This window comes from Rissa tridactyla, chromosome 5, assembly GCF_028500815.1.
Source record: "Rissa tridactyla isolate bRisTri1 chromosome 5, bRisTri1.patW.cur.20221130, whole genome shotgun sequence".
NCBI classification, from domain to species: Eukaryota; Metazoa; Chordata; class Aves; order Charadriiformes; family Laridae; genus Rissa; species Rissa tridactyla.
In genome coordinates, this window is record NC_071470.1 from 15,807,533 (window position 1) to 15,822,422 (window position 14,890).

Below are 14,890 nucleotides of genomic sequence, written 5' to 3' on the forward strand. Positions count from 1 at the left end.
GCGAGTGAATTCGTGTACCTCGGTCACCTTTTCACCTTGCTATTAACAGTATTGTAAGTTGATATTGCCTGTTGGGTTTTGTTTTTTTCCAGGTCCTAAACCCCTCAAGTGCGAGAACAGTTTAAAATCATGCTATGCAGGGATTTGATATTTGCTTCTGGTGTTTTGGGTTTAAAATTTAGACGTCGTTGTTCTCTGTAATTTAAAATGCAGGAAAGTGGTATTAAAATCCCATCTTTTATTTAAAAAAAATAAAAAAAAATACCATGATGCATAGAGCAGGGAATTTAAGAGCTAAGTTTAGCAAGAATTGGAAACAATGCTTATTTCCTATTTTTGGCATTTGTTTCGGATCCAGCTGGGTTTGTCGCTTCTCTTTCAAGTTCGAAGAAAAGTTGTCCCCAGTATGTTTGATTTGTTTCAGCGTACAAAGGCATCGTTTGGGATTCTCTACAATGCTTCCCGTTTCATGGGAGCGCAGACAGTAAGGCATTGTAGTCAGGTGCTTTGCAGCACAAGGGCTGCAGCCACTCCAGAGGCTCTTACTGATAGAATTGCATCCCTCCATTGAGATTTGGGGTTTGTTTGCTCTTCTAAATTGCAAGGACTTGATACTGGGACTGGGTGGAAGGAATGCGGTTTGGAGATGCAGGACCGTTCCTCGCGTTTGCTTTGTGGAATATAATAGAACGGTTTCCAGGCTTGACTGGTTTTTAATCAATTCTTTAGGCGGCGTTGGCCTAGGGAAATGTTTGAACTTTCTTGATTATGGCTTTGCAATCTAATGTAGATTTCATGCATGTGGGAAGCGATGATCCTCCCAGACTAACACTGGCAAAAGTGTGCTGCAGGCAGATCTGCGGGTAGTGTCTGTGCACGATTGCTGTGTTCTCTGTCTGAATAATAAAGAACAAAGGAGAACTAGTAAGCAGTGCTTATAAAACAAATCACACTAGAGAGACGAACTGTTCTACTGTCATCTGCTGTCGTCTTCAGTTAAATCTGTAGTAGTGCTTTGAGCATCTCAACTTGATGTATTTCTTTATTAAATCTTTAAATATTCCTTATAAACAAAGGCCCACGTCTTCCAATTAGACCTGGAAGATAGAAGCATTATCAAAAAATCTAAATACTCATTTGTCAAAATTAAATTGTGGAGGATCTGCTGCAAAGAGGCTGTTCAGAGGTTCACAGGCATAATGATACATTCACTCACTTAAAGGAAATTCAGCATTCATCAAAAATGCTAGACTGGCCATCCTAAAGAGTTAAACCACTACTTTGCGATGCTACAAAGGACAAGCAGCAATTACAATGGCCTTGACAACCTACCTCATTTGTGTGCCTTCTCCTTGAAAACTACTACGGGAGGGCAGCCCCCCCTGCCTGGGCACATTTCATAAATGTTGTGAAGCAATTAAGGGGCGGGGGGGGGGGGGGAATCCACCATGAAAAATTTGTGGCAATAAAGTCAGTGTTCTGTGGTTTTCCTGGGATCTGTCCTGGAAATTCTGTCTTCCTTTAAGTCCATTTATAAAACAAGCTGAGGTCTAAGCTGCTGCTTGACCTCTCAACTTGCCATGTCTGCCTAGCATTTGGTGAGCCGCAGGAAGCCCCATCTGATCCCCAAGCACCAGCTGGATGTGGCATACTGTTATCTGGGCCCCCTCCTGCTGCCGGTGCTGCAAGAGCGCAGAGTCTCCAGGGCAGTCTTAGTGGTGACCACAGCATTTATGATAGACTGTCCTCCTTGCCCTGACAGTAGTACTCCACCCTTATCATGCGGTGAGGTTGGGAAGGAAGACCAGCATGGAATGTAAATCTCAGCTGTACAGTCTGTGCTGTTATCACTGTGTTGACTCAGCTTATGGATCTGGAGAGTTTAGATACTGAGTCACGCTTTGACGTGACTCCGTCTGTGTACATCTGTGGCCCTTTGCTAGGTTGGAATATAGGCCCTTGGTAGTAGAAAGGGAAACGATTTATAACATCTCAGAGGCAGTGGTGGCAATGCTGACGGGAGTTCTGTCCTCTCCCCTGCAAGAGGAGATGGTGGGAAGCACGTCTGGGTGAACGGCTTCCACCGCTTCGTGAGGATCAGGCCACGGCAAGGAAATTGGAGTGAAAGTCGTGCAAATGCTTTTAGGCTTGGAAGCGCTGTGCTCGGAAGGGCTGAGCTGGGTATCGGAAGTATCAGCTGTGTGAGGGTTTTAGCAAATTTTGGAAACACGCGGAACTGTGGCAATGATAAGACATCAAAGAAAAAACTGGCAGGCTGTGTGTGTTGCAGGGCTGCCAGATTAAAGCCTCTGAGTATTGCACAAAGTAGCCATAGCTCCTCCTTGAGAGTTAGCAAGTGACGTTATCAAGGAATGAAGCAAACAGCCTTTCAGCAGGGGATAATTTGCCCTACAAACTTTATGCATGAATTAGAAAAACAAGCTGCGCTGGCTGTGTCAATGCCAGACCATTTGAGGAGAATTTCATAAATGCAGAACGGGTGTTTTGCTGCAAGGAAAACCCGTTTTTAAGTTGTGTGAGAACCGAAATAAGAAAAGTCTCCCACAAGACTCCACTTGAGAGGGCATCTTAACTACTTGGGTTAAAAATTAATGACCAGGATAATGTAGCCGGTGGGCAAGTCTGCCATTCTGTGTTGTAGCTGGGGAGCAGCCAGAGAGGTGCAGGAGCTCTGTGGGGTGGAGCGAAGAAAAATTGCAAGGCTTTTCTATGTTTTTAGGATTGCCAGCAACTGTCTGAAACATAGGGAAGCTTCTGCTCGCTGACATCTCTTCCAACTATATCACTAAGGAGAGAGAGGAGTACACACACCATGACTATTTGTGGAAAATGGAAAGGAGAAGACACATGGGAGTAGTTACTTTTCTTCCTCCTCCTGCAGGATTTGATTCCAAAGTGGTTGGTGTAGTCACCTGGAGAAGGGGCTGTGGGTTTCCTTTGGAGAGTGTGGAAGGGAAGCAGTGGTTTCATTCAGTGCCTGTCTGATATCTGGTAGGTGAAATGGAAGTTGAAAAGTCCCCAGTAAACCTTCTACAAACAGATTTTGCAGCGTGTGTGAATGGTATTTGTTTCGACTAGTTCTGGTTTCTTACCTTCAGGTTTTTCTCCCTAACTTCGCAAACTCCTTGACGTGATCCTAATAAAAAGGCAAGTGAACTGAACAGAGTCCCAGACTTCATTTCAGCTATAAATCATTTCCCTTCCTCCTATGTAAAAGAGCAGTCTCAGTAAAGGATTTAAAGTGTTAATCCAGAAGGTCTGTAATTTCTGTCATACGTATTACTGCAGGATTTCTTGCACCTCATCTTCTCTTGCCGTTTGTGATACTAGAATATTGGCATGTCGTGGAGAGACCCCATCAGAGCATGGTCCTGTTGGTATTATTTTATCCGCTTTTCTTCTCATGAGTTCACTCTCACTTGCCTTGCTTTCCTCCTTCTCCGCTCCTTCGCTCTGCTCCCATGGATGTTCATGTCTCACCAGAGAATGGCAGCCTCCTACCAGGTGCCTTCTGACACCCCCCCCTGCCGTAGTGGTGGCGGCTCTCCCCTTTTCTCTTCCTGCTGTCACAACTCGCTGCTCAGCGGAGAGCAAAGAGGAGCCTGAAGGTTACAGACCCAGGAGATGGTTTCCCTGCGGCCCGGCAGCATGTGCTCTGTGACCCCGCATTCGCAGGACTCTGTACGGTCACACCAGTGCGTAGGAATCAAGAGTCATCTTCTGTAGGCTATTCTGGATGAATTTCAATCAATTTTAAGCCAAGCCCGGAGGATATCATTTTCTGGTTCAAGGATTCTTGTTACAATTTGTAGTACATAAATCTGGAAAGCAATTTACATTTTCCCGCATGTGTATCATTTTAATATAGTTGTTTCAAATAGCGGCAATCTAATTTTGATTCATAAGAGTAAAAAATTTTACTTCAGACTTCAAGGCTAGGTTGTTGGGCTTTTTTAACAAAAAAAAAAAAAAAGCAAAGGGTTAATGCAGTTCTACACTCCTTTGAAGAAATAAGTTTATAGTGAGAAGGTAATGGAGGATGTGCTGCTCTTTCAGGCTGTACTTAATTGGGATGTCTCCGAGGACTTTAGCCTAATAGTGGCAAATGGCTATGACTGCTGCTCAAACAGGACAGTATTAGCATAAATTGCATTTAATGTGATTATATTCATCCAAGGTTGAACAGCTAAGTGATGCTTAGCCAGGTGTTAAATAGGTATGGCTATCTAAGGTTTAGTCAATTACTGTAGACATTTGCCAATTAAAGAGGGTAAAAGAGCAAATAAAAATGAAATTCCTTTCTACTTAGCACCTTATATTGTCTTTGCAATTCTCTAAATTGCATTTTAAAATGTCTCTATTCTGGTACTCTTTCAAAATAAAGAAATTTCTACTGAATCTATAACTGTTGAACAGAACCAGTTTTACCCACTTGTGCAGCAAAATAATTTTCTTACCTATTTTTCTGCTTTTCTGGCTTTTTCCCAGAGTACTGATTTATATACAGTTCCTATAACTGGAAAGGTACTAGTGGATCATGTAGTACCTGCACAAATGATTTAAAAAAAAAATTACCTACTATGCAGTACCCCTTCTCTGTAATCCTGAATGAACAGAAGTAGTGTGCTTGTGTTGTAGAGTTTTGAGAATATACAGCTTTTTTTCTGCAGTGAAATACACCATTCTCCCACTAAACACCTTGCTGCTCTCCCGGCTGACTGCAGGGGGACTGACATGGAAGGGACTTTTACCAGGAGCTGTGGTTCAAATCCCACAGATTCCATGTGCGCACGTACCATATTGAGACAGACAACCCCAGCTGAATGGGATGCAATCTGTTAATCTTGTGCTACCTCTGTATCCAGCCATGGGTTTTGTAAAGGCTTTTGACTTTCTTTTTCCCCTTGTTTTCCCAGCAAGGTGTAAAGACAGGGGAATGGTAAGAGGAGACATCTGCCTTTTTCCATAAATTTCTATTGTAAACACGTTACTCGGCACTTCTTCATTATCAAACGGGGCCTGTTGCACATAAATCTCACTTAAATGTTAATCAGCTTCAAGTGAGCTGCAGTCGAATGAAGGCTTTCAGATGAAGTGACCCAGAAGGGATCCAAAGTGAAAGATGAATCAGAGAGCAGTCTTCTGGCTTACTTGGTATTCAAGGCTTTGGTCAAACAAGCAGCTGTTGCCTTCTCTCCTGTGTTGGGTAACACAAAGCTTTTCCCACATTTTACTTTGTTATTGATGCTGCAGGGAGCAGATACTCAGGAATCCCCAAAGCCATACCTTTCTTCTCCAAGAGGAAGCACAGAGTTCGGTTTTCCCAACAAATGCCCAAAGCAAGGCTGCAAGGTTCCCGCTGGCCTTGGAGGAGCTGACTGCCACCAGCCTGGACCACCATCTCCAGGTCCCGGCTACTGGCCTGCTGTGTAGGACTGGTTGTGCGAGCTCATGGGCATCTAGGTGACTTCATGAATTAATGAAATCAGTAGTATTGTTTGTGCACTGTCAGAAGGGAGAAGGAAGGTTCATGTGCTAATTTTGATTGATGATTTGAAAACAGATGGTGCTGGCAGGGTTATGCGTGATGCAGTACCACAGGTTTTGAAGAACTCGGATTTCCTCCTCAGTCTCAGCAGATTTACAGAGACGGGCCCTGATCATCTAAAGATTTATGCATATTCACGATCCGTGCATGTAATTAGCCGATTTACTTTGTTCAAGCTGTTCAGGTACTTAAAGGGAAACACTGGTGTGCAAGCCTGAAACACCATCAGGAGGGTTTTATTGTCTCTCAGTAGCTGAAACTGATGTACTGGCTGCTGTTTCATTTTCTCCTGTGGTTGTGCTACACTGCCTTGCTTATGGATGCATGCCTTGCAAGCAGAAATATTTACAGAAGCTGCAGGACCAAGTGCTGGAGAGGCTCAATGGAAGCATTACGTGCACCACTGCAGTACTGAGGCAGGGCTTGCTGAGCTGAGGAGCAGGCCAGGTGCCACCAGCAGCGCTTTGCTGGCACCCACCAACACCCCTGCGGGTGGGAAGTGGCTTTTTGGCACTTCTTCAAGTGGAATTTCACAGGACAAAGATGAGATGTTTCTCCCAGCCTTGGGGTCCTTCCAGGCCACACGCTGGAGACTTGCTGCAAACAGTAGAGGTGTCAACATTTCTTCAAGAAGAACCCCTGGTATCAATACAGGTTGGGGTATGAAGGGATTGAGAGCAGCCCTGCCAAGAAGGACCTTGGGGTACTGGACATGAGCAGGCAATGTGCGCTTGCAGCCCAGAAAGCCAGCCGCATCCTGGGCTGCATCAAAAGCAGCGTGGTCAGCAGGGCAAGGGAGGGGATTCTGCCCCTCTGCTCTGCTCTAGTGAGACCCCACCTGGAGTCCTGTGTCCAGCTCTGGAGCCCTCAGCACAGAAAAGACATGGACCTGTTGGACCAGGCCACAAAAATGGTCAGAGGGCTGGAGCATCTCTCCTCTGAGGACAGGCTGAGAGAGTTGGGGTTGTTCAGCCTGGAGAAGAGAAGGCTTCAGGGAGACCTTATTGTGGCCTTTCAGTATCTAAAGGGGCCTACAGGAAAGATGGGGACAGATTTCTTAGCAGGGCCTGTTGCAATAGGACAAGGGGTAATGGTTTTAAACTAAAAGAGGGTAGATTTCGACTAAATAGAAGGAAGAAATTTTTTATGATGAGGATGGTTATACACTGGCACAGGTTGCCCAGAGAGGTTGTAGATGACCCATACCTGGAAACATTCAAGATCAGGTTGGGTGGGGCTTTGAGCAACCTGATCTAGTTGAAGATCTGCCTGCTTATTGCAGGGAGGCTGGATCTTTAGAGGTTCCTTCCAACCCAAACCATTAGGAAAAAAAAAAAAGTCCTGCAGCAGTTCGTGGAGGAGAGCGTTAGGTGGCCTATACATAGGGTCATTACCAGCTCCGTCAGAAAATCAACACGTTGCATTTTGACTAAAACTAACGTCTTTGTGGGTAGCATCTGCCCTTTGGCAAGTGCAGAGCAGGTCTGTGTCATCAGGGCTGTTGTTACCCTCCTCTTGCAGGGACAACAGGGTTGCAGGCACTTCTGTGGCAGGACTAAAGTGTCAGGTAAGCCCCTTGTCACCTGGAGCATCCCACTACAGATACCACATCCATAATACTCACCAGACTCCTCCCTGCCCTCACCACAGGTCTTAACAGTCACGGAAGTTACTGAGCCAGGCTCTGCGTGGTGGCTCGTTCATTTGGCTGTCATTAGCCTCCCAGGAACAGAGAAGCGTTCTTACCAAAAAAACTCATGAACTCATTAAATGTCAGCGCTGCCCTCCACATTGGTCGTCTTTGATCAGAAAAGTAAATTCATGCTTGTGAGAGAAATGAGACTCAGCAGGCTGCCCCCAGTCCACCTCTCTGCCTTTAAAATGCTGTTGAAAATGCTCTCATCTAAGGTGTTTCCCACCTATGAGGCATAATTATGACTTGTATTCTTTTATGACCAAAATCTTTGATCCTGGTAGAATTCAGTCTTTAGTTTAACACAGTTTTAATTGTTTGACTCATTTTTATCTCTGCAGTCCTTTGAGTCCTGCCTCCACTGGGAGATAACGTGCTGACTAAGTGCATTTAGTATTATCTTACAGGTTCCCTTAAGACTGGAAATCCTTGCAGTTGAGCTTTGGTCTCAGATTAACTCTCTGCAGGGTGAGATTTAATGTGGCCTCAGGGGTTGTCCATGCATCAGGGACTTGGCAGGGCAGTGGAGGTGTCCTGCCTGGCATGGTCTTCTACAGCAAAGCACAGTAGTTCTGTTGGGGCAGTTGTGGTGTGCCAGGGCATTGCCAGAGCTACTGATCAAAGGTTGGACCACAATTTCCTGGGCTGCTGCAAATGGGTTTTGCTGTCAATGTGTTGTGTCCTCCAAGTCCCGATGACTTGCTTTGGTGGCCTTGTCCCATGTTAGTTTTTATTAACAATAAAAGATGGTTCTAACAGATAGCTGTATGGCTAACAGAAGGGGCAGGTTATCTTCTGTGTGCAACTCTTTGAAGGTGGTGGTCTTATAATTAGAAATTCTGGTATGGAAGTGCTGCTGGGGCTGTGCGGATTTCTGTTTATTCAAACAGGCTTCTGCGCAGTGCAGGCGATTTGGCAAAACAACACAGGATGCTCCTCCCAGGATCATCTTGTAAAGGAATGTTTTCCAGTCCTCAAAGGAGTAATATTGATTTGAAGTAAATGCTTGTCAATGGTAATAAATAGCCATGTAATGGCCAATCACATAGATGCCTTTCAATGTTATTTTACGTTAATGCAGACACATGTTTCAGCTGTTATGTCTGCACGCCAAAAGAATAGACCTTGATCCAATAGTGAGGTGTGCGCAGCAATCTGCTTGTTCATGCAGCTTTGCAACCCTGCAGTGATGGTCACTACCAGCAAGTTTTTCTTGCATGTAAAAGGGGGGAAATGGTAGGAAATCTGTGTCTGTTGACTGAACAACGTTTTCGTATTGCAGTTAAGATATTTGTAAGGGAAGGTATTTGGACTCAAAAATGTGAATTCTGAAAGTTAAGGCATTTAAAAGATGGCAGCTAAAGACAAACATAGAAAATAAAAATCCCAAATACTTAGAATGTCTGGAAATTCCTCGTTTACAGCTCTTGAACCAGGCAAGGTCTCTTCAGAGCTTCAGGGTATTTATTGTATGTGGGACTTTTGTGCGCCTGAGCATTTCCAACTGCCTGCTCTGCAGATCATTCAGGAGCATCAGTAATGTTGAAAGCTTACTTCAAAAGACAAAAATCTCTTAAGGTTTTTTACGTGGTGCTTGGTTTCATTTTTCCCCATAGCTGCTAATTTTTCATAGGCCATAGCTGAGCCATATCCCCTTCTCTTAGACTTACTACTACAGTCTGGCTAGGGGTCTTCAATTTGCTTTTGAAATGTTAAGGCAGGAGAAAACCCTTCAAAAGCAAGGCTTGACACATACACAGATGAGCCAAAAAGTATCGGCTTTTTTCCAGGACCAAGATTTTGGCTGGAACTTGGCACCTCCGTGAACTTGCGGTGCAGCAAAAGTGATCAACGTGCCAAAAGACTCTTGCAGATTGTGGCCGAGGTGCTTGGGCGTCAGGCTGGAGCTAGGAAGCCTCAGGGCATCTTCCGTAATAGCCAGCGCCTTCCTGGATTATTGCTTTGTGATTTTTTCCTGCAGGTCACGAGCAATTGGGTGACACACTGTCCCTCCCCAGGGTGTCGCACATGCTGGCAGGGTGACAGCCGATGCAGCCCATGGGCTGCATTCCTCGTGCAGGAGAGGTTGAGGTGGCAACATGCTCCATGTGCTGCCCCGCTGCCTCCTGTCTCAGCTGTGCCCTATTGCATGCCATCACATGTTGGGATGCAGTGAAATGGAGATATCCCTCCAGCTTCCCTGTGTTTCTGCATGGTTCTGTTATGTGCAATTGTTTCTAAATGTCAGCTCCCAGTAGTTTGGTTTGGGGTTTTGTTTAAGTATTATTCCTCAGGCTTTAGGTTGCAAAGCAGTTAAACGGAGGAGCAGCCTGTGCCTGTCACTGAGCATCCCAGACTGTGAGCAACTGCCCCTTTCGTTGCGAGGGCTCATTCATGACAAAATCACAGAATGGTAGGGGTTGGAAGGGACCTCTGGAGATCATCTAGTCCAACCCTCCCTGCCAAAGCAAGATCACCTAGAGCAGGTTGGACAGAAACGCATCCAGGTGGGTTTTGAATATCTCCAGAGAAGGAGACTCCACCACCTCTCTGGGCAGCCTGTTCCAGTGCTCTGCCACCCTCAAAGTAAAGAAGTCTTTCCTCATGTTGAGATGGAATTTCCTGTGTTCCAGCTTGTGCCCATTACCCCTTGTCCTGTCACCGGGCACCACTGAAAAAAGTCTGGCCCCATCCTCTTGGCACCCACCCTTTAGATACTTATAAGCATTGATGAGGTCCCCTCTCAGTCTTCTCCAGGCTAAACAGACCCAGGTCTCGGCCTTTCCTCATCAGAGAGGTGCTCCATTCCCGTGATCATCTTTGTAGCCCTCCACCAGACTCTCTACAGTAGTTCCTAATGCTGCCAAATTAAATATAGATAAGTTACTTAACTGCAGGACAACCTTCATATCTCATACAGAGCTGGAAATCCAACTATCCATCTGCCACAGTTGCCGGCTCTCCCTGGATAACTTCAGTACAAAATTCTTCAGTTCACTGGGCATCTACAATGAATGAAGAAATTGGCAATCCATGCTACATTAAACTCTGCTTGGAATATAAACTGAAGTGTTCATGTGTATAAAACCTGTGGTTTAAGAGGGGAGGGACAATATGGGGTTTTGTCCACCTGGAATATCCCTCCTATCTCTTCATCAGCTGGGATCTTGCTCGTAATTGGTTATAGGTAAAGAGAGAAGGCACTGAAAAGTGACTTCAGGCACAAGAGGCTGTTGGGAGCTCCAGCTTCCCTTGTTTGGTCTCGTTCTAGTAAGCCACTGAGTGTAGCTCTGCTGGGGACACAAAGTCCCAAAGAAATCTGGAGATAGCAGGAGGGTTGCAAAGTAGGACTGGGCTGTGGTTGCTTGGAAAGGCAGAAGTGCAAGAGCGAGGAGTGCAGTCTGGTACAGCAAGAAGATAACTGAGTCGGGAAGAAGCCTGGCTTTGCCTGGCTGCCATCCTTAACACGCCCTCCCTGCTGCAGAACCAGCTCCAGGTCCCCACCTGTGGACGGGTTAATGGATGTCTTTGTCCAAGAGGATCACGAAGGCGAATTAGCTCTATGGGACCATGGTGATGGCGTCTTGGAGCAGGGGCAGTCCATAACTTGGTATCCAGAAAATTGGGATGTGTCCAAACTCTGATGCTTTCTTTACACCATGCGCCCACTTAGACTTTTTCAGAAGAGCTCCAGATCTTAAACAGCCTGAGAACAAAAAAACGTAATCCTGGCATTTCCATCACCCATGCTAAAAAGCTATACTACGTCGTGGTGACTAGTCAGTATGGTGCAAAAATCTCTTTTGTAGGGCAGCTTTATTTAACTTTTGAAAAAATAAGGTCAGAAATTTAGGCCAATTAGTGTGAGCAAAGCTCAGCAGGTTCACATCTCCCTTATGCAAGCAGATCTCTAATTACTATCTGCATATTTTAAACACTTCATGCAGTCCTTTGAAATGCGATTTTTCTCTGACTAGAATCTTGTATGCTGTTTCTCGGATTTTTTAGGATTTAAGAGCTGCATATGTTTTCTGTCGTAATCTATAATTCTGACCACACTTCATCTTCAGTAAAATAGTTGAGTAAATTTTCCCATGTATCTACCATTGCAATTGGAGATATGGGCTGTAAGTTCAGTAAGTTGCCAGGGTTAGGAAACTAGTGAGCTCTTTAATTATATAGATTGAGCACCAAACTTTAGGTACGTGTTTCATTGGGATGCAGTTTATTACATTTGTAGATCTGCTTTGTCTAAGGCATGTGTTTCATTCTTTGACAGCTGAGAATTAACAACCTGTTAAATTGAAGTAGGACTTGCTGTTTTGGAGATACTACTGATTCTAATGCCTTAATTTGTTTTGCTTGTTTGCAACTTGTCGATTCATTTTGTTTACGCAGAGACTTTGCTTATGTGGCAAGAGACAAAGATACAAGAATTCTGAAATGTCATGTGTTTCGATGTGACACACCCGCAAAAGCCATCGCCACAAGTTTACACGAAATCTGCTCAAAGGTAGGTGGATCTAAAGTCAGCTGGGTTCGTCTGTTTAGAGGCCCCTGAGCCTAGTACATGCTATCAGCAATTGTGTGCAGCGTTAGTTTATATCACTGGCAACGAGAAACAGGGTAGAGAATTTGTACAGGAAAGGATGGGAATGGATGGGAGTAACGGGAGGGTGAGCATGTAGATCTGAGGAGGATGGTGAGTGCCTCTGATTTGAGAAGCGTGTATAGAGACTGAGGTTTTCTTGAATAACAAAGAAGCTGTGGGTTCAAAATGGGAAAAGAACACACAGCTTCAATTAATAATAGATGGTGATGTTGAACTCTGTAAATAAATCAGACCTTGTTTGAATGGTATTATTCAGTGGTATTATCCTGCAGGGAAACAGTTGCTAATGTTACTGCCCACTTAAAATAAAATCAGGGAGAAGAGGGGATTTAAGCTACTTTAGTTACAAGTACTAAAGGATCTTAGTTCCTGCTTTGTCTGTAATACCGAGAGGACTCTTCCTTTCAGTCATTTTATGTTACAGATTTGACACCGTTCCCTGGTCATTAATTTTGGTCTTCTTGCCTGATCAGTTCACGAATATCCTCTGTCTGGTCCTTTCATCCAGCAGTAGCAAGGCAGCACATCCTTTGCAGTCGGCAAATCTGATTGAAGCACTTTGTAGAGAGGCGGTTAAACCAATCTACTTGAAACTCATTTTTCTTCTTTTATTGAGCTATGGTGGATCTGAGGCTGCATCCCCCTTTTTAAAAATATTATGCTGCTCATTCTGGTTTTCCTTAAAACATGTCAGTTTGCACCATAGGAAAAGTGGACCGTGGGGATGAATAATCTTATCAGTTATCCCTGTGTGACTTGTCCCTCCTCGTGAGTCACAGCTCTTCTAGAAAAGCTAGTTAGGAAACCTTCAGGTTTTAAAATTCTGCTGATTTACTGTATCCCTCTCTTTAGCTTTTTACATTTCATGTTAGTGAATGGAATCAGTGGTGTCACATTCTCCTCTGTAGCCAGTCATATAGTCTAAATATTTTTCATTTTTGCAACACTGCAGATGTGTCTACTGAACTTGTGATGTTTCACACAGACGGTGTGAGCATTTACACAGCGTGTATTTCTCTAACCTTCTGGGCAGCAGAGTTTTGCCCAAGGCAGAGGCAGAAGGTCCCTCAGCAACTGTGCAAAGCCTGGCAGGTCTGTCTGGGCTTGGGCACCTGAGGAAATGCAGGTGGCAGGGCGCAGGGAGCTGCTCAAGGTTGGCCAGGGAGCTGCAGGCTGTGCTTGGTGGTTTGACACCGGGGACTGCAGCAGTGGCTGGCTGGAGAAGCCTGGACTTGGCATGTCCCTCGGCTTTCTCCTCCAACTCTCAGTTCTCACAGAGGTTTCCAGCAAGTCCCGCAGGGAAAAGTACGGTACACAGGCCCTACTACAGCTGCTGTTGTCCGGTAGGGTCAGCATCAAGTAGATGCTACAGGAGCTATACACAGGGGTACCAGAAAGGCAGTAGAGCTGTCACGCATGTAACTGTGACATCAATTTTAGATAAGAGAGCAACGAAGCATTTAAAACGTTAGCTAATAGTAATACAATAAAATAGGATAGTGTTGTTAAGTAGAGCTTGTTCCTTCGTAATTAAGCAATAGATGTAATTCTGATTCAGGGAAGCACTTGGCATGTGCTGACACACTGGACCTCTTTGCTGAGTCGGGGCTTCTTCCTAAGCTAGCGTGTATCATTTTTCATCTGCAGGAGGGAAAATTATCACGTGTCCCTGCAAAAAAAAAAAAAAAAAAAAAAAAAAGAGAGAGAGAGAAAAAGGAATTTGCTAGAAGCATCTTCGGATGAAGTGTCATCTGTTGGGACACCAGTTATCTTTGTAGCCTAATTACAATTAACAGTCATAGTGTAAAGAAGCAGATAGCAACGCTTCATACGTGAGCTTTGGAAAACCGCTGTTTCCCTGGATCCCTTCTCAATCATATATTTTGAGGGTTTTTTTCCCCCTCTTTTGCTAGTATTATACATTTTGGGGGAAGAACAGGTTGTATTTTGCATGGGATTTTTAATTCAAGAAGAAACATAAAAATGGAGGAAAAAATTACACACAGCAGAAGATAGATCAGAGAGGAACATGAATAATGAACACTCTTCTCTGTGTGTTAAATATTTATATTTCTTGCTATATTACTCCTCACTGCAATTTTGCTGTTGATAAAAATGTCTAGAAGTTTTTTTTTCCTCCTCCATCTATCTTTTATCTTGGCTTGGATACCACTTCAGTTCTTCATGTAGTTAAGGTATGGTGAATAAACTGGAGGAAAATTAAAGTTGTTATTTAAATAGAATAACCTGTTTAGTCATGTAGTTTCTGACGTATTTCAGATTTCAGAAATTGGGCTTGTAATAGGAGTAAATTTTTACATGTAGTTGCTACTGTACAATATTATTTTTTTTAAAAAAGGTTGTATTATCACTGTCTTCTTCAGATTATGGCCGAACGGAAGAATGCTAAAGCTATGGCTTGCAGCTCATTGCAAGACAGGACAAATGTCACCCTTGATGTTCCTCTGCAAGGTACTGTGTGTTACAGAGAGTATCCTTGGCATGGTCCTATTTTAGATTTGTTTGGTTTCTGATGCTGCTTTTGACCAAAAATGGAGCATGTTGGGTGGAGAGGTCAGGAGTGTAATCCTGTCTTTTAATTTCTGTATGTGACTCTATTACATCACCATTACCATTTTTATTGGTTGTGTTGACAGTTGCTCAGTTACGTCAACTTGTGCGTTTCCTCTTTTATTTTGAAATAGCGATTTTGCAGACGCAGTCTTACTTATTTGTGGCTGCTTGCACGGATTGCCTTGTTCGCATCAGAACACCTCATGACTTGAGACTGCACAAACTGGCCAAATCTTCCTTAAAAACAGAATATACTCCAGTTAATCCCTTGGATTCAGGGGAGTTGTAGGAGGACGACTCCTAGGTTTCAGCAGCAATTTTAGCAACTTCCAAGGCAAGATGTGCAAGTGGATTGTCATCCAACTTAAGGGTCTTTTGCACACTCAACTGCATGGTAAAAGAAAGTTGCCCTTGCCTGTCTTTATTAGTCATAGCTTGAGAG

At 44.2% G+C, this 14,890-nt stretch overlaps 1 protein-coding gene across 26 annotated transcripts in view; it reads left to right on the forward strand.

Annotated features, from left to right (window-relative positions):
- The window catches only part of APBB2 (amyloid beta precursor protein binding family B member 2), a 192,528-nt gene that overhangs the window by 168,900 nt on the left and 8,738 nt on the right, over nucleotides 1-14,890 (forward strand). For all 26 annotated transcript variants that reach the window (XM_054202423.1, XM_054202427.1, XM_054202445.1 and 23 more), the window contains 2 exons: nucleotides 11,661-11,775; nucleotides 14,259-14,346. In XM_054202423.1, the coding sequence (XP_054058398.1) occupies nucleotides 11,661-11,775; nucleotides 14,259-14,346 (203 nt within the window). The remainder of the gene's footprint in view (nucleotides 1-11,660; nucleotides 11,776-14,258; nucleotides 14,347-14,890) is intronic.